This window comes from Drosophila miranda, chromosome 3 (assembly GCF_003369915.1).
Source record: "Drosophila miranda strain MSH22 chromosome 3, D.miranda_PacBio2.1, whole genome shotgun sequence".
NCBI lineage: Eukaryota > Metazoa > Arthropoda > Insecta > Diptera > Drosophilidae > Drosophila > Drosophila miranda.
The window spans coordinates 9,239,515-9,260,611 of NC_046676.1; the positions used below are offsets into that span (position 1 = coordinate 9,239,515).

At 46.4% G+C, this 21,097-nt stretch overlaps 8 protein-coding genes across 12 annotated transcripts; 5 read left to right on the forward strand and 3 right to left on the reverse strand.

The window, feature by feature from the left end:
- On the forward strand, positions 1 to 1,512 carry LOC108158456 (cyclin-dependent kinase 10). Its single transcript, XM_017290745.2, has 5 exons — positions 1 to 215; positions 293 to 365; positions 420 to 797; positions 854 to 1,300; positions 1,362 to 1,512. Exons 1-5 carry the CDS (start codon positions 81 to 83, stop codon positions 1,493 to 1,495), a joined length of 1,167 nt encoding a protein of 388 aa, XP_017146234.1. The 5' UTR covers positions 1 to 80; the 3' UTR covers positions 1,496 to 1,512.
- LOC108158458 (39S ribosomal protein L42, mitochondrial) lies at positions 1,488 to 1,938 on the reverse strand. Its single transcript, XM_017290747.2, has one exon. It carries the CDS (start codon positions 1,914 to 1,916, stop codon positions 1,530 to 1,532), a length of 387 nt encoding a protein of 128 aa, XP_017146236.1. The 5' UTR covers positions 1,917 to 1,938; the 3' UTR covers positions 1,488 to 1,529.
- A 269-nt stretch (positions 1,939 to 2,207) lies between these two features.
- Positions 2,208 to 5,141, forward strand: LOC117185748 (GPI ethanolamine phosphate transferase 1-like). Its single transcript, XM_033391011.1, has 2 exons — positions 2,208 to 3,066; positions 3,136 to 5,141. The coding sequence occupies exons 1-2, from the start codon at positions 2,280 to 2,282 to the stop codon at positions 4,983 to 4,985; spliced, it is 2,637 nt and encodes an 878-aa protein (XP_033246902.1). The 5' UTR covers positions 2,208 to 2,279; the 3' UTR covers positions 4,986 to 5,141.
- A 39-nt stretch (positions 5,142 to 5,180) lies between these two features.
- LOC108158450 (GPI ethanolamine phosphate transferase 1) lies at positions 5,181 to 8,049 on the forward strand. Its single transcript, XM_017290735.2, has 2 exons — positions 5,181 to 5,993; positions 6,049 to 8,049. Exons 1-2 carry the CDS (start codon positions 5,204 to 5,206, stop codon positions 7,911 to 7,913), a joined length of 2,655 nt encoding a protein of 884 aa, XP_017146224.1. The 5' UTR covers positions 5,181 to 5,203; the 3' UTR covers positions 7,914 to 8,049.
- Positions 7,972 to 14,880, reverse strand: LOC108158455 (SPARC-related modular calcium-binding protein 2). 4 transcript variants are annotated; one of them, XM_017290742.2, is made up of 10 exons: positions 14,249 to 14,880; positions 10,580 to 10,739; positions 10,006 to 10,514; positions 9,778 to 9,895; positions 9,295 to 9,597; positions 9,068 to 9,201; positions 8,717 to 8,994; positions 8,525 to 8,659; positions 8,310 to 8,452; positions 7,972 to 8,239 (listed from the first exon to the last, which is right to left on the reverse strand). In XM_017290742.2, exons 1-10 carry the CDS (start codon positions 14,345 to 14,347, stop codon positions 8,187 to 8,189), a joined length of 1,932 nt encoding a protein of 643 aa, XP_017146231.1. In that variant the 5' UTR covers positions 14,348 to 14,880; the 3' UTR covers positions 7,972 to 8,186. The 4 variants fall into 4 exon arrangements, with proteins under 4 accessions (XP_017146231.1, XP_017146230.1, XP_017146232.1 ...); XM_017290741.2 differs by having other exon boundaries at positions 7,972 to 8,248; XM_017290743.2 differs by having other exon boundaries at positions 7,972 to 8,248; positions 9,068 to 9,162; positions 14,249 to 14,879.
- A 1,836-nt stretch (positions 14,881 to 16,716) lies between these two features.
- Positions 16,717 to 17,128, forward strand: LOC108160937 (defensin). The gene has a single exon (XM_017295225.2). The coding sequence runs from the start codon at positions 16,751 to 16,753 to the stop codon at positions 17,048 to 17,050; it is 300 nt and encodes a 99-aa protein (XP_017150714.1). The 5' UTR covers positions 16,717 to 16,750; the 3' UTR covers positions 17,051 to 17,128.
- Positions 17,129 to 18,782: 1,654 nt separating this feature from the next.
- Positions 18,783 to 19,905, forward strand: LOC117188352 (protein seele). Its single transcript, XM_033392075.1, has 3 exons — positions 18,783 to 19,103; positions 19,166 to 19,333; positions 19,392 to 19,905. The coding sequence occupies exons 1-3, from the start codon at positions 19,019 to 19,021 to the stop codon at positions 19,706 to 19,708; spliced, it is 570 nt and encodes a 189-aa protein (XP_033247966.1). The 5' UTR covers positions 18,783 to 19,018; the 3' UTR covers positions 19,709 to 19,905.
- A 571-nt stretch (positions 19,906 to 20,476) lies between these two features.
- LOC108158871 (cytochrome c oxidase subunit 7C, mitochondrial) lies at positions 20,477 to 21,028 on the reverse strand. 2 transcript variants are annotated; one of them, XM_033392076.1, is made up of 3 exons: positions 20,857 to 21,028; positions 20,609 to 20,774; positions 20,477 to 20,562 (listed from the first exon to the last, which is right to left on the reverse strand). In XM_033392076.1, the coding sequence occupies exons 1-2, from the start codon at positions 20,938 to 20,940 to the stop codon at positions 20,658 to 20,660; spliced, it is 201 nt and encodes a 66-aa protein (XP_033247967.1). In that variant the 5' UTR covers positions 20,941 to 21,028; the 3' UTR covers positions 20,477 to 20,562; positions 20,609 to 20,657. The 2 variants fall into 2 exon arrangements, with proteins under 2 accessions (XP_033247967.1, XP_017147100.1); XM_017291611.2 differs by having other exon boundaries at positions 20,614 to 20,774; positions 20,857 to 21,026.
- Between the last annotated feature and the right edge of the window lie 69 nt (positions 21,029 to 21,097).

Sequence of the window (21,097 nt, forward strand, 5' to 3'; positions counted from 1 at the left end):
GGGGGTTAAGTGGGTTAAGCTCGTTTTTTCCATCAAGAATGCCGGGTATAAACCCGGTATAAGCAAAATAATTGCTAAAAATGTCGTCCAGCTTGACGTCAAATGAATTGGAAGCCAACCCGGCCCCCGATCCCCACGCGCCCATCACACGCAAGGGATTTCTTATATCGCTGAAGAACAGTGGAACCCCCATGCCGATCCCGGAGCAGAATTTGGTAAATTTGTCAGGCAGTCGAAGACTGCTCAAAGAAATATTTTCGTGTTTTATATACATACTTCTTTCTATAATTAGTATGGACGCTGCCGACCCGTCGCCGAGTTCGAGAAGCTAAACCGCGTGGGTGAAGGCAGCTATGGCATTGTTTGTAAGTCAGCCTAAAACCGCATCAAACCGAATAAACCAACATGATTTCTCCCAGATCGAGCTCGTGACACTCGGAACAACGAAGTTGTGGCCCTGAAGAAGGTGCGCATGGACCAGGAGAAGCATGGCCTCCCGTTGAGCGGATTGCGTGAAATAATGATACTAAAGCAACTCAAGCACGAAAATATCGTCCGGCTGCGGGAAGTTGTCGTGGGCAAGAGCTTGGACAGCATATTCCTTGTCATGGATTTCTGTGAGCAAGACCTAGCCTCCGTGCTGGACAACATGGCCAAACCGTTCACCGAGTCTGAGGTCAAGTGTATTACGTTGCAGGTACTGCGTGCCCTAAAATATATTCACGATCGGTATATAATCCATCGCGATTTGAAAGTTTCAAACCTGTTGATGACGGACGATGGGTGCATCAAGTTAGGCAAGTAAAGCGAACGCTATTTCTAGTTTCCAAGCTAATCTTTTTCGCTCTTACAGCTGACTTTGGCCTGGCACGCATGTATAGCAATCCCCCCAAACCAATGACACCGCAAATGGTGACCCTGTGGTATCGCGCCCCGGAGCTACTACTCGGATGCAAAACACATACCACAGCCGTGGACATGTGGTCGTTTGGCTGCATACTTGGCGAGTTACTACTGGGAAAACCAATGCTGCCTGGAAGCTCCGAGATAGCCCAGCTGGATATGATAATTGATCTGCTTGGAGCGCCATCAGAGTCCATCTGGCCAGGTTTTTCAGAGCTACCGGCCGTGCGAAATTTCACATTGAGCCAGCAGCCGTACAACAATCTAAAAAACAAATTCAGTGCAATCGCACAGGCGGGCAGAAATCTCCTAAACATATTGTTCATCTACAACCCCAATACCCGAGCCACAGCCGAAGAGTGTTTGAACAGCAAGTACTTCATTGATCCGCCACAGGGTAAGCTAATCATCAATAGCCTTAATGTTCTAAATGATAGCCTAAATCTGTCCACTTGCAGCCTGTGACCCACGCATGATGCCCACATTTCCACAACACCGAAACAATACAGCCCCGCAGCAGGCCCAGACGTCGGCAGACATTCCCATTTCTGATTTGTTAAATGTATTCATAAAGAGACAGCGCATGGATTAAAACGTAAACGAATTTATTATGCAATGCACCCAGTTTACAGGTATGGCCTATCCATGGGCGTCTTCTTGGCCTTCTTGTCGCGAGCACGTGGGAACCAACGGTGCTTTGTGGTGTGTGTCAATTTCGACAGCTCGTAGCGTGCCACTTCAGGATGCTTCCTCTTGAATCCCTGCATCGCCGTCTTCAGTGCAGTTTCCTTGATCACCGCAGAGGTTTGCGCTTCCACAACTTTGGGCAGCGGCTTTGAGTGTTCGTAGGGGAAGGCTGTTTCTGGATGCCAGGCAACTATTGTTTTGCCATTTTTTGTAATAGCCACGCCGTCCACCAGACTCTTGCCTCCGATGGCGTTGCAGTTCACGGCATTTTTAGAAAATAAACGAAAACTTGTGTATAAACGTGCCGCCGAAGCCATTTTTATCATTAACAGATGAAAAACGAACTTAGCCCACTTAGCCCCCTCTATTCAAACAGGTGAACAGCTTCAGTTCAAACACGGAAAATAATATTGTTTTGTAAATTATTCTTGTAGATCCAACCTTCCTCTTTCTCTACAATCATTATTTCCACGATATCTTTCACCTGAACTGTGCTAAAATAATTCAATTTTCTTTATTTTCGTGAACTGTATTTGAGTACCCCATTGGTCGTCAATGGGCTAACCGTTACCAACATCGATATACCTATCGCTTGCTATTCGATTACAGTAGGCTGGGTACTCAATAGCTTGGCTCACTTATCGCACTTGAACTTTGGAGAGATACAGAGAGCATACATTTTTAACACAATGTGGATATTTTACGCATTTCTGGTCCACGTACTTCTCCTGGGCTCGATACTTGTGATCAACTTTCGTTCGACCGTCATCAAGGGCCTACAGCCACAGACACCTCTACTTGCATACGATTTGAATCCTCCGGCGACTCGCTTGGTTCTGTTTGCTACTGATGGACTCCGTGCCGCTTCGTTTTTCGAAGACAATTGCCGGCATGTGCCGCATTTGCGGGAGATATTCATGCGCGAAGGGTTGGTTGGAATATCTCGCACGCGTGCTCCCACTGAATCTCGACCAGGTCACATAGCATTGCTAGCGGGCTTCTACGAGGATCCTTCGGCAGTTTTCAAAGGCTGGAAAGGGAATCCCATTGACTTTGACTCGGTGCTCAATCGCAGTGGCTACAGTTTTTCCTGGGGATGTCCGAACATAATGGACGTATTTAAGAAGGTAACCAAGCGCGGAGGCAGCGTGCACTTCCATCCCTTCAATGACGCTGTGTACGAAGCGGCAAGATGGGCTACCTACAGACTGGACGAATGGGTGTTTAGCCAAGTAAGCGCACTCCTTGATCGCATTAAGAACAAGTGGAACACATTCAGCACGGTAGTATTCTTCTTGCATTTGATGAGCTCCGACAGGGCCGGACATGTCCACAAACCAGGAACGATCCTTTTCCAAAAAAGCCTTAACATTACGGAGCGTGGCATTTGGGAGATGTACCTGAAATTCGAGGAAACCTTCCCGGATAAGAATACAGCTTACTTGCTGACCTCTGACCACGGCATGACAGACACAGGTTTGAGATATACAAAAATAACCGATTTATTCGAATACCATTCAAAACATTGCTCCATCCATTGCTTAGGCATCCATGGTTCTGGCACAGCACATGAAATCGAAACACCCTTCATGCTCTGGGGCGCAGGAGTTTCCCGTATCGCTTCCACTGTGGGAGCCCGCAAATTTGTGGCCAATGATGAGGGCCTCCAGTTACCGCTCCACGAGCTAGAGCAGGCACAACTGACACCACTGATGTCCGCACTGGTAGGCCTGCCTCCTCCAATGAACAATTTTGGGACACTGCCGACCGGCTACATGGCTGTGAGTGAGAAGTACGAGGCCATGGCTGCTCACAGCAATGCTCTCCAGTTGCTAGCTCAATACGAAAAGCTGCTGGAGCAGCACAGGCAAGGGTTCTTTGCTGACTTTTTGAAAAACTTCGATGAGCTGTCGCCGGCAGAAATCAAATCATATAAGAAGCTGATATTGAATCTTCACACCAGAAGGGCCTATTCGGAATCTTTGGCCAGGAGCAATGTCGTTATGGAGCTTACTCTAAAGGGAATTGACTACTATCACGGGTACTATCGCAATTGTTTACTGCTAAGCACTACGGCCACCTTCCTTGGTTGGATATTCTACCTGTACCGATTGCTGTCCAGGAACACGGCAGGAAAACTCCAGATAATGCTTGAAAAGCAAGAAAAAGTGTGCAGAATAACATTGGATGTTTCCATGTTCTTGTTGCTAATCTTTCTCGTGGCGCAGCGAGCGCCGATCGCAATTGCATTCTATTTGTTGCTCCCGATGCCTGTATGGATGATGGCATTGAAGCCCAAGGCGTGTGGATCCACGTCAGCATCGGTGCCCAGCAGTCAGCCTGGAGTAACTGCCCGGATGACTTCAGCGTCGCAACTGTTGTTGATTATTGTATGCGCTGAGCTGATGGTGTTTACCTTCTTTGAGCGACGTCTGATCTCGCTGTGTTTCGTAGCCTTTGGATTCTATAACAATTGGAGAAACTTCGTGCCTAACTCCCGGGAGTTCTACACCTGGCTGGCGCTGGTCATTATCCTTGCCTGTTTCCCCCTTCTGCCGCTGTCAGAGGGTTACCAAAATTGGTATCTTTTTCTGTCTGGCATTGTGCTAGTATTTCTAAGAGCATTTTGGTCCAAGAAGCGGCGCTGCAGTTACAGTTATCACACCAAGTACTGTAATGCCCTGATCCTGTTGAACACCATCATCTGTGCGTATTTTGACTCAGAGAAATACGAAATACCCATCTTGCTATACCTAGCCAGCTGGGCTTTCTTGATCTATGCCTTTGTCTCCGTTCTAACGAACAAGGAGTCGGATCTGGAGCAGCGTCTGGACCAGATCTGCTTTAATCTGGGATCGCTCCATGCTCTGCTTTCCACCTCATACGAATCCGTCTTCGTGCAGCTGCTCACCATGGAACTGAGCCTATCGCTCGCCGCTACGAACTCGGCCAAATCAGTTCCACGTGTGGCCTTCAGTATTCTCCTGTATACATTATTCTCATTCTTTGGCATGGAATCTTTTGAATCGGTCGACAATCTGTTTGATTCCAACAGTGGGCGCTGCTTCCTCTGGCAGTATGCGCCGTATATCACCATGGGTCTTGTTCTGTTGAAGCACTCCCTGCCGGTGCTGCTAAACATGTCCATTTTCTATACGCACTGCGAGTATGCCCGTCAGAGGGAGAAGAGAATCTTCATCTGCATATTGTTCATTTGCAACATAATGGGACTGAACTTCCTGTTCTTGGTGCGCAATCGGGGATCCTGGAAAGATATGGGGGCTTCAATAATTAATTTCTACATCATGGGGCTAATTACGCTGATTATTCTTCTGCTGTCCTGGGTCGCACAGCTGCTGCTGGGCCTGATTGCAATCGTCTACCGGCAAGTCTGAGCTAGTTCTAAATCATGAAAATCCTTTTTATTAAAATATATAAACATTTCTTTGTTTTGCTGACCCTTAAGGTTCGATAACGTGCCAGTCTGTAAAATGTCTCCAAAAAGAATCGAATAGTTATTATTGCACTCAATTAAAATGTATCGAAAAATACCCTAGCGCGTTGTTTCACATCAGCTGATTTTAGTTATGATTTAAATTTGTAAAATAAAAATATGTGGATTGTTTACGCCTTGGTGGTCCATGTACTGCTTCTGGGCTCGATATTTGTGATATACTTTCGATCCCCCGTTATCAATGGTCTGAAGCCACAGACACCATTTATTGGATACGGACTGGAAGCCCCGGCGAATCGTTTGGTTCTGATTGTCACAGATGGACTCCGCGCCGCTTCGTTTTTCGAAGACAATTGCCGGCATGTGCCGCATCTGCGGGAGATATTCATGCGCGAAGGCTTGGTTGGAATATCTCGCACGCGTGTGCCCACCGAGTCCCGACCGGGTCACATAGCTTTGCTAGCCGGCCTCTACGAGGATCCATCGGCAGTGTTGAAAGGCTGGAAGGAGAATCCCATTGACTTTGACACGGTGCTCAATCGCAGTGGTCACAGCTATTCCTGGGGAGCTCCAGACATTCTAAACATATTCCAAAAGCTGGCCGGCGAGAACGACCCCCGAATGTACTTCGATGCATACTCTCATGATATGGACTTCTCGGGAAAGCACAAAACCTACAAGCTGGACGAATGGGTGTTCAGGCAAGTGCGGTTTCTCCTTAACCGAAAGAAGGATGAGTTGCGCAAATACCAACCGGTTGTTTTCTTCATGCATTTGCTGGGCCTCGATACGGCCGGTCACGTCCACAAGCCGGGAACACCGCTTTTCCTAGAAAATCTAAACTTTACGGAGCATGGCATCTGGAAAATTTACAATGAATTTGATAATGTCTTTCCTGATAAGAAAACAGTCTACTTGCTGACTTCCGACCACGGCATGACTGACTCAGGTTTGCAAGCTAAAACTCATTAATATACACATAATATAGGATTTATCATTTCTAGGCTCACATGGATCTGGCGCCCCACATGAAACCGAAACACCCTTCATGCTCTGGGGCGCAGGAGTTTCCCGTATCGCTTCCACTGTGGGAGCCCGCAAATTTGTGGCCAACGATGACGGCCTCCAGTTACCGCTCCACGAGCTAGAGCAGGCACAACTGACACCACTGATGTCCGCACTGGTAGGCCTGCCTCCTCCAATGAACAATTTTGGGACACTGCCGACCGGCTACATGGCTGTGAGTGAGGAGTACGAGGCCATGGCTGCTCACAGCAATGCTCTCCAGTTGCTAGCTCAATACGAAAAGCTGCTGGAGCAGCACAGGCAAGGGTTCTTCGCTGACTTTCTGAAAAATTTCGATCAGCTGTCGCCGGCAGATATAAATACGTACAAGCAGCTGATAGTTAAGCTTCGCACGGAAAGAGCCTATGCGAAATCTTTGGCCAGGAGCAATGTCGTTATGGAGCTTACTCTAAAGGGAATTGACTACTATCACGGGTACTATCGCAATTGTTTACTGCTAAGCACTACGGCCACCTTCCTTGGTTGGATATTCTACCTGTACCGATTGCTGTCCAGGAACACGGCAGGAAAACTCCAGATAATGCTTGAAAAGCAAGAAAAAGTGTGCAGAATAACATTGGATGTTTCCATGTTCTTGTTGCTAATCTTTCTCGTGGCGCAGCGAGCGCCGATCGCAATTGCATTCTATTTGTTGCTCCCGATGCCTGTATGGATGATGGCATTGAAGCCCAAGGCGTGTGGATCCACGTCAGCATCGGTGCCCAGCAGTCAGCCTGGAGTAACTGCCCGGATGACTTCAGCGTCGCAACTGTTGTTGATTATTGTATGCGCTGAGCTGATGGTGTTTACCTTCTTTGAGCGACGTCTGATCTCGCTGTGTTTCGTAGCCTTTGGATTCTATAACAATTGGAGAAACTTCGTGCCTAACTCTCGGGAGTTCTACACCTGGCTGGCGCTGGTTATTATCCTTGCCTGTTTCCCCCTTCTGCCTCCGTCAGTGGGTTACCAGAACTGGTATCTAGTTCTAGCTGGCATTGTGCTCATAGTCGTGAATGCTTTGTGGTGCAAGGAGCAGCGCCTCCGGTTTACCAATCACACCAAATACTGCAACGCTCTGGTCCTGGTGAACACCGTCATCTGTGTGCATCTTCATTCAAACCAAATTGGGGTTCCCATTGCACTTCACCTGGCCAGTTGGTCGTTCCTGATCTACGCCTTTGCCTCCATTCTATTCAACAGTGAGTCAAAACTGGAGGTGCGTCTGGCCCAGATCTGCTTCAATCTGGGCTCACTCTATGCCCTTCTTTGCACCTCATACGAATCCGTCTTCGTGCAGCTACTCACCATGGAACTGAGCCTATCGCTCGCCGCCCAGAGCTCCCGGAGCTCAGAGAAATCGGTTCTGCGCCTGGCATTTACCATTCTACTCTATACATTCTTTTCGCTCTTTGGCAGCGGAAACATTGCATCGATCAGTTCGTTTGATCCCAACATTGCGCGTTGCTTTCTTAGCACCTTCTTGCCATTCATCATCATGGGCCTGGTGCTGCTGAAGCTGCTCCTGCCGGTGGTGCTGAACTTGTCCATTGTCTATACCCACTGCGAGTGTGCACGTGAGCAGGAGCAGAGAATCTTCATCTGCCTACTGATCATTTGCGACATAATGGGTCTAAACTTCCTGTTTCTGGTACGCAATCAGGGCTCCTGGATGGACATCGGCTCTTCCATATCGCATTTTGTCATCATGGAGGTGACCACGCTGGTGCTACTGCTGCTATCGTATGTCGCCAAGCTGCTCCTGGGCCTGGTCAACTGCGATCGTCTCGTGGAAAAGCTGCGCTAATAAAACCCGGATCCGGATAAAATCCAAGTCAATGTCCTGATTTACCAAAAACCTTACGTTTAACTTAAGCATTTATGTCAATATTTACAATACTAATTAAGAATTAGTAACATACACTTGTAAATCGTAGAATCTATATGCTAGGAATGTGTCTGTGTGTTGGTGTAGGGTTTAGGGTGTAGGGTGTGTGTTGATGTGTGGGTGTGTGGCATGGCACGACGACATCTAATGAGTAGCAGTAGCAGCAAAAAGAACAAGAACCATTCTCCCAAACTAATCTTTAAGATATTTCTCCAGCGGATTTAATCCCTGGCGTTTCGGATTGGCTGTCTCATCTGGAACGGAGCGAAGAATCACTATCAGTCATTCTTCAAGCCTCTCAGATTCTCTACTCACTTGACTGTGCCGGCTTAGCTGTGGTGGCACTCTGCGCCCGTGGGGAGGATTGCAGGCAATTGAGCCACTCGGCCAACGAGATCTTCTTATCACCATTCACATCACAGTAGCGCGGCATCTTCTTGCCACATCTCCGTAAATTGCTGCGGGAGATTACGTGGATTGTTAATAAAGCACAAATGTGATTATGATTGAATTATCAAGATGGTGCTCACCTGGCACTGGTGACCAGATCCCGGAACACTTTCCATTCTCTGCGCTCCCACGACTTGTTTTTATTCTTATCCAGATACACAAAGCTGAGCGTGGCAATCCGTTCATCTTCCGTTTTCCACATGGTCGAGTTGGTGCTGTTCAAAATTCTATTAATACGAATTGATAAAACAGGGTTCCGCCTCTAATCCTACCTCGTTGGACTGCTGGGCAGAGAGAGCTGCGTGTTGAGGTATGCCTTGAGCTCCTTGAGGAACTGAGTTTTGCGCGGCTCAGTGCATCCCTTCATGGGTCGCACGACGATGTCCTCATCGCACTGGGGCGGCTTGTTCTTTACCCAAGTGCCCGGAATGTTTTTGCCCGTGTCCTCGTTCACACACCAGCAGTATGGGGTGGAGCTGTAGCACTGGATTCGCTGATAGCGTCCATCGGGCATGCACTCGGGCACATAGAACCTGCTCTTGCCACCGTGCTGTGGAATACAAATCAGAGGATTTCCATTTGAATATTTACACTTTTAAAGAGAGAGATGTGGTGGAACTTACGCCTTGTTCCTCCAGTGCCACCGCCTGATCCACCCAGCAGTTGGACTCGCCCTCATTCTCGGTGTTTGTCGATTCCGGCGTCTTTGAGTTCAGCACTGTCAAGATATGGGCATTAACATACATTCTATTCTGCCCTTTGGATACATGCCAAATGGATATGAATGTTACTAATTTTGGTTAGTGCTCTGCACCCAAGACACAACAGAGGCGTTTATGTATGTACGTACTAATTAGTGACGGATAGTTCAGAGATGTGCGTGAATGGTGCATGCTCGAGGCGTCCGATTCGTCCTCATCCTCGCCGTTCCCATTGCCATACCCGGTCGCACCATCGTCGTAGTTCTCATCATTGTCCTCGCTTCCAACGCCCAGATCCTCCGAGTATGAGTGCGGACTGCTGCTGCCGATGATATTGGTGTTGGTATGATCGTGGTTGTTGCTATTCGAATTTGTGGTGTGAATATGATAGTGCATGTCGTGTGGCGGTGCCGTGGCTAAGCTGCCATTGGGGACATCAACTGCGCCACTACCTGGATACAGACAAGACAACACACAGATACCAGATGTGATTATTATGTTGATGGAAGTTAGTAATTATCCTCCAATCCCTGGGATAAAGTTTTATTTAAGATAATAATCGATATGTATCAAAATCTTTTGTTAGTTTCGAGTGCAAAAACAGAGGAAAATTAATTAATAGCTTTACTTACGATTATGCGAATCTTTGAACAGGCAAAGACTCCACTCGATGCGGGACAGGTTGTCGTCTTTGTTGACGACATCACAGTACTTGCCAAAAGCACGTCCACAGCGTCGCGGCTTCACCGCCTGTTCGCATACAAAGCAGCAATATGTATGGGTTTGGTTTTGTATTAAAGTGGGTGTACATTTGTAGGCTGACCTGGCGTCTACAGGGCACATAAACAGCCGCTACTCACCCGCTTGAGGAGCTTCTTCAGCTCGCGTACTTCTTGCCTATCCAGCAACTGGTTGCCATCCGCATCCAGCCTGGTAAACTTCCAGTCCAAGATGGCGGCGTCTGAGTGGGTCTCTTTGGGGCCAAAGCGCAAGTACTCGCTGCGGAACACCTCGATCAGATTCCTGTTGAAAGCCGTGCGATCCGCCTTGCCACATTGACGATGAGCAGCTGTTCCGCTCCCACTGCTGCTTGCTTCAGCACTGCCTCTGGCAGAGTCTTCATCGTAGCTGATCTGCCGCGTGGGCAAGCGGCGACGGTTGCGCCTGTAGGCCCGGCACTTGGGCTTCCTGCGACGCGACGAGGTGGAGGTGTCCTCAATTGGACGGCCCATGCTATCACTGCACCAGCATCCAGCCTCTCCGTAGCACTGCCTGGCAGCATAGTTTCCGTCCTTGCGACAGCGCGGCACAAAATACTTGGGATCGCGTGCCTGCTGGCGACGCGCGTATTGGGCAGCCTCCAGGCAGCCTGCAATCGGGCAGAGCAAACGTTAGAATCGGAGCAGAACATGTGACACGTTGCTCATCGCTTACCGTTGCACGATCCACGGTACTTGAGGCTCACCGGATGGCCGCTGCACTGCACCCGGAGCAGGTGACAGCGGGTGTGATAGGTCTGGCCATCGGTGCCGCAGACAGGACCCTCGCTCTCATCGCACTCGCCCAGCTTGGCGGCGCACGCAGACAGTTTCAGCTGGAAGGACCAAGGAAGAGGTGTCAATTGTGAATGTGAAGCATTTGTCTACCGCTCCCTCCCAATACCACTGCCACTCTCCCCGCTCGGGGAGACACGCTTAAATAGAATCAAACACGCGTAAAATGATTTATCGCATTTATGGCCAAGTCGCCGAGCGTCTGGCCGCTCGACTCTGACTTGCATACGGAATGGCTGGCGAACAGTGAACGCCTGGCCCGGCAGGGGCGTATACACGCGACATGGCTAATATGAAAATCAAAGTTGTCAGGCCCATAACTTGAATGGCATCGCAAATACGAGAGCAATGTGCAAAAAGCCATGCGAAACCCAAAAATCAGCACCGAAATTATGGCGGCCTGTCGCTTTCGTTGTCGCTTGGATGTTGTCGAGTGTCGTGTCGACCAACTGGCTGCCTGGGATGCCTGGGCCGTGCCGGCACGGCTGCTGCTGAGTGCGCGAATTCTTGTTTAGCCCACAAAATCATATCTACATACATATGTATGTATGTAAGCATATATTTATGTACATATGTACAAATTTATATGGTATATAAATCCTAAAAAAATAAATGTGGGGGGACGGGGGACCCCAACACAATTGCGTAGCACTTAATACTGCCACTGCAGCGCCTTTTGTCGCCAATTTGTTCGGCCAGCCCACGTCCATTTGGACATTAATTAGATTTTGCTGTTATTGTCCAATAGCTGAAATATGTTTTGGATAAAATATTAGGATACGATACTAATTGAGGGCCTTGCAAATGCCGAAAGCGAAAGTGGATCTACTCATTTTACAATACAATACGAACAGCGGTTTCGATTCACATTTTCTAATCAAAGGTCAATTACTAACCAGCCCAGAAAAGTTGCGATTTCTGGCGGCATTCAAGCACCGCATCAATCTTGATTCTGCTGATATCCTCCTGATAACCCTCCATGGAATAACCCTTTGTACAAAAATAAGCTTACAAATTGTTGATGTTTTTTTTTTAAATTTCTTTTCCATATTATAACGAATTCATGGATTTTCCTTAGACAAAGCTCTAATCAGAATGGTGATTAAAAGTATAGGAGATTAGGAGTATACCATCGTCATACTCCTGCTATTGTTTCGTTTTCTTTTTGTGGCACTGACTATGATAGTGAAAGAAAGAACCTTTTAGCCTTTAAGCATCAGCAGATCTGCTTGCTAGCATCCGCCTAGATCCTACAGGCTGAGCACAGGCCCACACCCGGCCGGAGCAGAATAATCCTCTGCATTTAACCACCTGACCCGTGAAGCCTGCGCAATCGAATCTGCTGCATTGAGTAAGAATTGACCCCAGTAACCGACTTGATGTTGACCACAGAATCTTGCAGTCTCTTGTCGATGCCATCTTAAACCATAGCAATGACCATTTGCGGAGTCTGAATGTCTGAATGGAGATACGCAGCCGGCACACCCATCGCTCGGTGGGCCAAAACGGTAATTTTAATTTTAATCATTTTAATATTTGCAGATCACATCGCAGGATAATCGCGAACGCTGCATGACCTTACAGGTGTATGGACGAGGCGCCTTTTATGCTGTGCCTGCTGGTCAGTGGAGTCCGACAAACTTCGAGCCCGAATAAGTGGCTCCCACCGAATTCTCGTGTACGAAGGTTGGTTCAACCAGCGTCTATGACGCATACCCCGAAAAATAATGTTCGCTGGCCTATCACGCGGCGGGAGAATACTTCTAGATACATTTTGTTCAAACATTTCTTTACTTAAAAACGACTTGGGTCTGGGTATGTTTGAAAATGTCAACAAAATCCAATTAAAAAGGTATACAATGGGTTTCGATTCATCTTTTCTAAACAAATATCAATATTGGAGCAATAAACATACTATGTAGTCCTACTGACTTCTGTAAATGATAAAACTGTAGATCAACCAAGAACGTTTTTGAGATCATTTATAAGACCGATTTAGAAACCCCAAAGGTAAATTTGATGTTGTTAAATACCAGAAGCCAGAAGCCTTTATGAGAAATAAACATACTCGTAATACCTGCCCCAGTGTTATCTTGTTGCCCAAATACATACATGTATGTACATATTTCTGTGCATAGTACATGCACCAAAAATAATAGAATGTCTGTAAACATTTAGAATCCAAATTGTGTGCTTTCAGCACGCGCTCGCCGGTAATCGGAGTGCGCAGGTGATTTTCGACTCCCAGATACATATGTACATACATTTGTACAGAGGTGCAGACAGATATCGGACGAATGGGGAGCGGGCCAGAATACTCGTATGCCATCGTATTGCTGCAATCAGCAGATCCGATGTCCGTTCTTCGAAATATAGTGTATGCTTAGTAGTGTGTGTGTGTGTGAGTGTGAGTGTGTGGCATCTGTTGGGCTTGGTTGGGGGGGAGGGGCGGCTTGGGGAGGCGTACTTGACACGGAATGCCATCGATCACAGTCGAAGTCGGCGCCAATGACATGAGAATGTCTAATTGGAAATGCAAATGGCATTCCTTTGCATATTATTATTTGCTTTTTATAAATAGGGCGTTATCCCAAAAACGTGCCTGGATTGGGAATCCAAGTCACTGTGTCCTATGCCACTGGGCTGCGCTTGGGCTGCTGTTGATGCCACGGCCGGGGCACCCTGTCTCTCAAACACAGGGCCACAAATTATAAATGGAGACAGCTCAAGGATTGTTACCGAGATAACGACAAAATTATTGACTGACAGTTCTCACGCTCGCCGAGCGGGAGAAGGAGACGAAGAGCACCGAGGGCTCGTATGAGCAGCGATGTGAAAAGGGATCCCAACGGCAAGAATAACACTTTAAATACTTCTTCACACTTTGTCATCATCAGGCAGCTTAGTGGCATTGGCAAAAAAGAAACCTCTGCTCTGCCTGGGTCTGGGCCTGGGCCTGGGCATGGGTCTGGGTCTGGCCAACACCAACACCAACTCCAATTCGAAAACGCTTCTGACCGTTTTCTGTTCTTTTTTGTTCTCCTTTGGCTTTTCGCTGAACGAGCCACACGAAACGAAACTCGTTCGTACGTCGGGCAGATGAAACAAAAACAAAAATGATGGAGAGACACAGAAGAGGTGGGGGTGCGGGGCGGGGCGGGTCAGACCTGGGCCGGCAAACTCCCGGCCAAGACGAAGTTGGCAGACAGCGCGGCGGCAGCAGGTTAGGTAGAAGTGGTAGAAGTCACAAGCTGTAGTTGAAGATGGAAGCAGCAGCAGCATCAGTGGCAGCAGCTTCTTCTTTGTCTGCCTTTTGGACAAGCCCAGCCGAAGAGGCACTTTTAATACCTGGAATATTCAAGTGTTTTCTTGGGATTACGAAGTGCTGATCATTTGTATGTCTTAGCGGAATGGAAGTGCAGGCAGGACTTAAAGCAAAGCTTTTGGCAATGATCGATCCACTCAACCATTAGTCAGGATATCGATACTAGTCAGTACTATACTACGATAGGTACATATGTTATGTTTTATCTTTTTATTAAACACTTACTGTCTGCTCCAGTCGCCGCTCCTTGGACTGATCGTCACTCTTGCCGGCCGCCGCCATGACCGCCACGAACAAGGTCAGGAATAAACATCGCGCAAACATCTCAGTGCAAGCAATTTTAATTGTTTTAACTCTTTTTTTTCGCGGCAAAGTGTTTGTGTGTTCGTGTTCACAGTTAGAGCCAAAAATGACTGAAGATCGGCATTATACTCAAATATTCAAATATGCATTTATTTCACCGTCAAACTGTTTTTTGCAAAGTCGCAATTAGAATTTCTTCTCTTGTTGTGGGTGTGTGGGTGTATTGTGTATGGTGTGGAGGAGGAGATAGAACTTTTACTTTAGCGCTTTATTTATTTATCGATTTCCGTTGGCTATTTATAGTAACTGTTTCTACACCTACATACGTGAACATACATATATGTACATATGTATTACACGTGTGCATGTGTGTACGTGCATTAAGGTGTTGTAGATCTTGTTTATATAATGGATTTCTGCTTTTTATGTATGATTTTGCCGTTGTTTCGTGAAATTTCAAAAACCGTCCGAAAATAATCAAAAAACGAACTGAAGAACCAAAACCAACCAACCAAACGGTCGCAAAGTTTTCTGTCGACTGCGACTGGCATCCAATCCACCAAGCTGTTGAGGAGTAGAGTAGCCACCGATGCCGACGCAGTCGCCGAAGCAGAATATAGCCGGGCCGGCCGATACGATACTGCTGAGGCCTAAACTGGCCACAAAGAGAGCAAGAGAGAGAGAGAGACCTGCCGTATCGCTGCCGCATATGAATGTACATGTGTATGCATGTGTGTGTGAGAGAGAGGATCGGTCTGGTGGCGTGCAGCGCCGCCACCGCCGCCGCATTGAAAATCGACAATGTCGCCACAATGTCTGGCGTGTCTCTGTCTCCGCCATATCTTATCTTTTACTTTGCTTTTGCCTTTTAGTGTGTTTCCTCCCCTGACACAGCCCCGCGCCCGAGACTGGACAGCAGAGTGCAGCAGCATAAAGGCACACACACACACACACACACACACACAAACTCTCGTACAAGCAGAGAGGTGAGGAGGCATGCCGCAATGTGTGTGCGAGTGTGAAATTTATGTTCCTTTGTACATCTCAAGAGGCTGCCTCACCAAACATCTAAAACAAAAAACAAAAACCAAAGCAACAGTTGGTGGGATCACAGCACCAGCTGCTGTGCCCGCAGAGGTAGAGCTGGGGGAGGAGTCGGAAAGGTAGAGATGGTCCGAAGGAGAGGAGAAAAGGAAAACGTGAGCTATATACTCGTTGAGCTCTGCTCCTGCCGTCCGTCGCACGTCTGTGATTTATAGAGCTGGTGGTGCTGCTGCTGCTTCTGCTGCAATCGAAGGAGGCAGGTCCCCCGGTCTGCCGATCTCCGTTTCGGTGTGAAACCTGCCAGACAGTCTGACGGCAGCGATAGCCGACCCTCTCCTCTCAGGCATTGTTTTCGGCTGCCCCCCTCTGGTTCCACACTCAGTTTTGTGGTCTTCTTTTACGATCGAACATTCCCTGGAGTAGGAGTAGGAGTTGGAGGAGGAGTAGGAGTAGGAGTAGGAGGTTTTGGAGTACAGTGGAGAGAGGAGACTGCCAGACAGTATGACGCCAAATTCAATACAACATGGTCGATAACAAAGGTAAACAGGCAGCGACAAGGGGCACTTGAGGGCGAGAGCCAGAGGCAGAGCAGAGTCAGACTCTACAGCCCTGCTACTGCTACAGCCCGTGGGATTGTCGGTTCAGCTCGGTTCAGTCCAGAACCAGATGCAGATATAGATATAGATACAGATGCACACACTCAACACACACACAGACACAACACGCCCGACTCATGTGTACCCAACTAATCATTTTGTGATTCTTGTTTGTTTATTTGTCTTTCTTTATGAAGAAGTTTTTCGGTCGAATTTATTTATTGTCTTGTGACTGCGTATCTGTATATGAATCTGTATCTGGATCTATGTATCTGCAACCCTTTGGATGGTTGAGCGCTGAAACTGTTCGAAATTGAAGCAATTATAATTTCCACCAGCATCAGCATATGATCAGTACTATAAACAAGATTTGCAATGGATATGGAATATTTTTAGATTTTTCTACACCGTTTAGCCAAAAGATTCAAGAGGATAAAAAGCTAAAGCGAATTGTAGCCGTTATAGCAATGATTATTTGTTAAGAAAGGTTCTTCAAAGACGCATGACGAATAAGCTGTCTTCCCTGTTATCTTGAAAGATGGCCAATATTGGCAATACAATTTATAAATGTACCGAGACTTCGGGTTTCCCATCACATTGTGGATGTACTCTCAATAAAATAAAATCCCCCGAGACGTGTCCGCGCATAATGAAATGACAATGGGGGAGTAAGTCACCCAATGGGAGTCCCTAGGCGAATCGCTCAGACAATACGCAGCGAAGTTTGCTATAAAAAGCAACAGATGCCACAATAGGACAGAACAGTATCAGATCAGATTCCAGAATGAAGTTCATCGTTTTCCTTGCTCTTTCGTTGGCTGTGATGTGTCTGGTGCAGGCACAGCCCCTGGCCGAGGAGCCCATCGAGGAGGATGTGTCCCCGACACATGGACCCCCTGTCCAGCTGATGGAGCAACCCGTCCAGGATGTCAATGTCCCCGAGCACAGTCGCCAAAAACGGGCCACCTGTGATCTGCTTTCGAAATGGAACGTAAAGCACACGGCCTGCGCCGGCCACTGTCTTGCGAAGGGCTTCAAGGGTGGCTACTGTAACAACAAAGCAGTGTGTATTTGCCGTCGTTGATGCTGTTTCGGAATGTATTTTAATCAGACATTATGTACACGCTTGGAAATAAAGCTCAGAGAACATTGAAATCGTCAATGAACACGTGCTGCTTGGGGGAAATGGGTATCATTATAGTGATCTCTATTCATGCCAATTATGATAGCTGCTCAATTAATGATCTCTTATCGCCGATTGGGGATTACAACTTTAAAGCGCGGGGTCAACGAAATCGCACCATAACAACCGACAAGTTTTGGTAGATGTTTGACAGCGATTCCTGTTGCATTTCCGTTTTGCGGGCAGGCGGCAGCCGCTCTATAAATATTGCGAAACGCATTTAGTGTGTAATTCTCTCTTATCAATTAACCGAGCAAGCAGCCCAGTCCCTACCTACCCCAGATCCCCCACACACGACCGCAACGACACACAAACACAGCAAATGAAACACAAGACACAGAAACAAATGTCAAAGCAGAGACAGTGCAAGAGACACTCAATTAACGCCAATTATAGGCGATCTCGCGAGACGAAATTGTTAATAAGAGCATTTATAAATGAACACAGAATTTTGCCCCGAGTTGTGTGTTTACGAGCTGAACCAATGATTTGCCGGTTAACTATATTATTCGATTGCATTTATATTGAGCAGCGCAGCGCAAACCACACACGAGCTATTCTCTATTTACACTAAGAACTGAGACTCTTTAAGTTATCAGCACTTGGAAGCCCATAATCATCTCTCTGGCCTAGGCGGGAGTACAGCAGCAGACAGACTCGGTCAAGAGTTACATGATTCTTAGGAATATTGCGCAAGTCGCACGATATATGTTGTTTTTTAGCTGTAAATACTAGTAAATTTTTTAACTCCTCGCTGGAATATATTTGAATTTCAAATTCAAACGCCAAATCGCCAACAGGATGATGGTCATACTTAACTAGTATTTTTATTCGTGTTGGAAAACAACGCAATATTTAAATGTAACAAAAATCGACTAATAGCCTTAGTCGATAGACTGATTTCATTTTCAAAGTTATATAGAAATCCGAAAAAAACAAGTATTTAAATCAAGTCAATCAGGTAGAAAATTGATTCATCAATCGTAAAAAATTTAGTGGGCATGGCTAAATGTTCCATATAGATAGTATTATTCAACGGAACAAAGAATTGGTCGTTTTTTGAATCGAATTTGAGTTCGCCGCAGTTCGCTTTAGGCAACAATGAGTCTCATTCCATACACAAACATGCTGCTAATTCCATGCACACATACCCTGGGGGAAATGGATGTTATAGAATTGTGAATATGTTTGTCATCCAAAACTCCGTAGGTATCAGGATAGAGATAAATATACACAAGATACTAATAATGTACTTGAATATGTCTAAAGAATATCAATTTGAGAAAAGGTCTTAATAAATTACGTTTGATCTTCATATAAAATTAACAAAATAGGGTGTACAAAGACCTATACACGCATCATGTCTTTAAATACCAGCAACATTGCGACTGATTTTTTGTTGAACTATTTTGTTTAAACCTTGTTTTAGCTAAAATACAATAAAAGCAAGGATTAAAAACTAACCAATTGTGTAGAAAATTTATTCATCAATGGGCTAAAATTATGTGGGCACGGCTAAGTGTTCTATATAGATGGTAATATTCGATGGAATATCAAAAACGAGGAATATGTATAACAGAACTTGGTCGGGTCGGTCACACTGCTGTTGAGTGTCAGTACTCGAATTATTTATTTATTATTTACTAGACTTTTGTCGCGTCGCGCCACCCTCTCTCCGCCCACAGCATATTTAAATACACTGCTGATTAGAGTAATTGGAGCCACATAGTCCACGTAGCTCTAAAGTCGTATATCCCAGAGCAGACATTATCTGTTCGCGCATTTTCAAACCGCTCGCGCTGTGCTGACGTGTCCCAGGAGCTACTATTATTCTCCTTTAATTAAATTATTGTTAAATAGTTCTAAAACATGCTGACAAAGGCTCTGGTATTGTGCTGCCTGGTGGTGCTGGCGCAAGGTTACAGTTTTACCTCGAAGGAAGTCAAGTGCCACGGTAAGAGGCAGCAACAGGCTGATTCGGACCTGTTGACACGCTCCTAAATCTATTTTTTGCAGTGTGCAAGGCCACGGTTATAGAGCTGGAAGAAGCCATTGCCAAGGAGGATGCCAATAAGAAGGTCGATGTGAGTGGCTTCCGTTTGGATGCCAAGGGCAATTCGGTGAGCAAGCGTGTACGCTTGATCAAGTCTGAGATGTTCCTCACCGAACTTATGGAGAAGATCTGTAAGTGCCAGCACATCAAGTCTTAGCAACAACTAATGATTCTATTCCTTCCTGGCAGGTGAAAAAATGGATGATTACCTGAAGGCCACCTACAAGAGCAATGGCAAATTCACACTGCTGAAGATGATAGTCAATGGCCAGATGAATCCTGAATCATCGTTGGTCGATTTCGTGCAAGACGGTGATCTCAACAAGAGCCTGGGCCACTTTTGCAACGAGGTCCTGGAGGACAATGACGAAATTTTCCTGAAGGCATTCCAAGCCGAAGAACTGGGCAAGGATTTGGACATTAAAATCTGCTCAGAGCAGGCCAAGTACTGTGACGAGGCGCCCGTACAGGATGAATACGACTTTGGCGAAAAGGAGGAGCTGTAGAGATGTAGTTATCCTAGTCAATTCCACTAACGAATTTCCATGATCATCACCACTGTGTTATGCTTGCCAATGGCCGGCGCTGATCCGTACTGAACTTTCAAATAAAACTAATATATATATTGTATAGACTACGCCAGTGCTAAACAACTAGATACGACAATATAAATCAAATTAATGTGCAATGCCCTCCATAAACATCTTGTGTGGTTTTATTCGCTGCTCGATGAATCTAAACATTAAGTGGTATAATTTTATGGAGTTTTAGTTAGGCAGACTGTTCGATGGGTGTTCTATGGGCAATTTGTTGTTCGTTTCTTCATCTTTTTCTACTCCGGTTTGCTGCAACACAAATGTTTTAGTAGTTGTTTATATCGATCTGGTAGTACTTACGGTTCCGGTGGAGGTCCACCTGTGTTACGGAACATCTGGTGACGCACAACCAGCCATGGAGCACCATAGCCCACAGTGCCAATAACAACCCAGAATATTGTGAATCGCATCGGGCTATGCATTCCCTTCGACCAGGGCAAATTCTATGGGCTGCCAGGCTTGTAGAAAATTCGGATAAACACAGAAACCCCTCCTACTTACCGCACCGAGGTACGCAGTGTGGACCACATGATAAAATTTCTTGTTTTTACAAACTTTAAACGTTTAGTTTTTATGAAAAAGACGTCTGCTTGCTGACGAGCACTAACTATTATTTGAAGCGTCTGCCAAATGACAAGCCAGGCCTACTACTTAAGGCTAAAGAAAAAATGTATCCGCTTGGTTTACAGTTTGGGGCAACTTTATTACGTTTCCACTTAAATTTAAACTGCACCGCCTGGCTGGACCTTCAAAGCATCTTACATCTGGAAGATATATTTTAGCGAATTTTTTGCAGTTGAAACAACTAACCTTACATTTGTTGCTGCTGCTGGCTGCGCGACGGCCACTGGGGAGAGCCCTACTTCTTAAGCAGTTGGTGTCTGACGATCAGGAAGGGGGAGCCGAAGCCCAGAACACAGCCGATGGTAAACAGGGCGGTGATCCTGTACTTGTTTGTCAGGCCGAAGGGCAGATTCTGGAATTCAAAGAGAATTTTCCGATGATTGATTTTCCGAAAATTATGTAACCGATGGGTTTTATTGAATTCATGTTCTCACCTCGCCGGGAACGCCACCATGGCCGCTGAAGCGGACCATGGATTGCGAGAAGTTGCGTGCAATGACACTGCTGCGGCCCAACATTTTGATATTTAAATTTTTCAAGTAAAAATTTCAGAAACACAGAACTCGCTGTTTGTGGTGCGCAAATTAGAGATGCAAGGTTTTCGATACCCTTTGCGCTAACATCCTCAGTTGTGTCTGTTAGCGCTCTATAGATATTTACTGTATCGATAGCTTC

Coding starts and splice junctions, on each gene's coding strand:
- LOC108160937 (XM_017295225.2), top strand. CDS start 16,751: ATGAAGTTCATCGTTTTCCTTGCTCTTTCGTTGGCTGTGATGTGTCTG.
- LOC117185748 (XM_033391011.1), top strand. CDS start 2,280: ATGTGGATATTTTACGCATTTCTGGTCCACGTACTTCTCCTGGGCTCG. Junction 3,067..3,135: donor CCACGGCATGACAGACACAG/GTTTGAGATATA, acceptor TCCATTGCTTAG/GCATCCATGGTTCTGGCACA.
- LOC117188352 (XM_033392075.1), top strand. CDS start 19,019: ATGCTGACAAAGGCTCTGGTATTGTGCTGCCTGGTGGTGCTGGCGCAA. Junction 19,104..19,165: donor GAAGGAAGTCAAGTGCCACG/GTAAGAGGCAGC, acceptor TATTTTTTGCAG/TGTGCAAGGCCACGGTTATA. Junction 19,334..19,391: donor CGAACTTATGGAGAAGATCT/GTAAGTGCCAGC, acceptor CCTTCCTGGCAG/GTGAAAAAATGGATGATTAC.
- LOC108158458 (XM_017290747.2), bottom strand. CDS start 1,916: ATGATAAAAATGGCTTCGGCGGCACGTTTATACACAAGTTTTCGTTTA.
- LOC108158871 (XM_033392076.1), bottom strand. CDS start 20,940: ATGTTGGGCCGCAGCAGTGTCATTGCACGCAACTTCTCGCAATCCATG. Junction 20,775..20,856: donor ATGGTGGCGTTCCCGGCGAG/GTGAGAACATGA, acceptor TTTGAATTCCAG/AATCTGCCCTTCGGCCTGAC.
- LOC108158450 (XM_017290735.2), top strand. CDS start 5,204: ATGTGGATTGTTTACGCCTTGGTGGTCCATGTACTGCTTCTGGGCTCG. Junction 5,994..6,048: donor CCACGGCATGACTGACTCAG/GTTTGCAAGCTA, acceptor TATCATTTCTAG/GCTCACATGGATCTGGCGCC.
- LOC108158455 (XM_017290741.2), bottom strand. CDS start 14,347: ATGTTTGCGCGATGTTTATTCCTGACCTTGTTCGTGGCGGTCATGGCG. Junction 9,896..10,005: donor TGAAGAAGCTCCTCAAGCGG/GTGAGTAGCGGC, acceptor GTATGCGAACAG/GCGGTGAAGCCGCGACGCTG. Junction 8,249..8,309: donor AGCTAAGCCGGCACAGTCAA/GTGAGTAGAGAA, acceptor GCTCCGTTCCAG/ATGAGACAGCCAATCCGAAA.
- LOC108158456 (XM_017290745.2), top strand. CDS start 81: ATGTCGTCCAGCTTGACGTCAAATGAATTGGAAGCCAACCCGGCCCCC. Junction 366..419: donor AGGCAGCTATGGCATTGTTT/GTAAGTCAGCCT, acceptor GATTTCTCCCAG/ATCGAGCTCGTGACACTCGG. Junction 798..853: donor CGATGGGTGCATCAAGTTAG/GCAAGTAAAGCG, acceptor TCGCTCTTACAG/CTGACTTTGGCCTGGCACGC.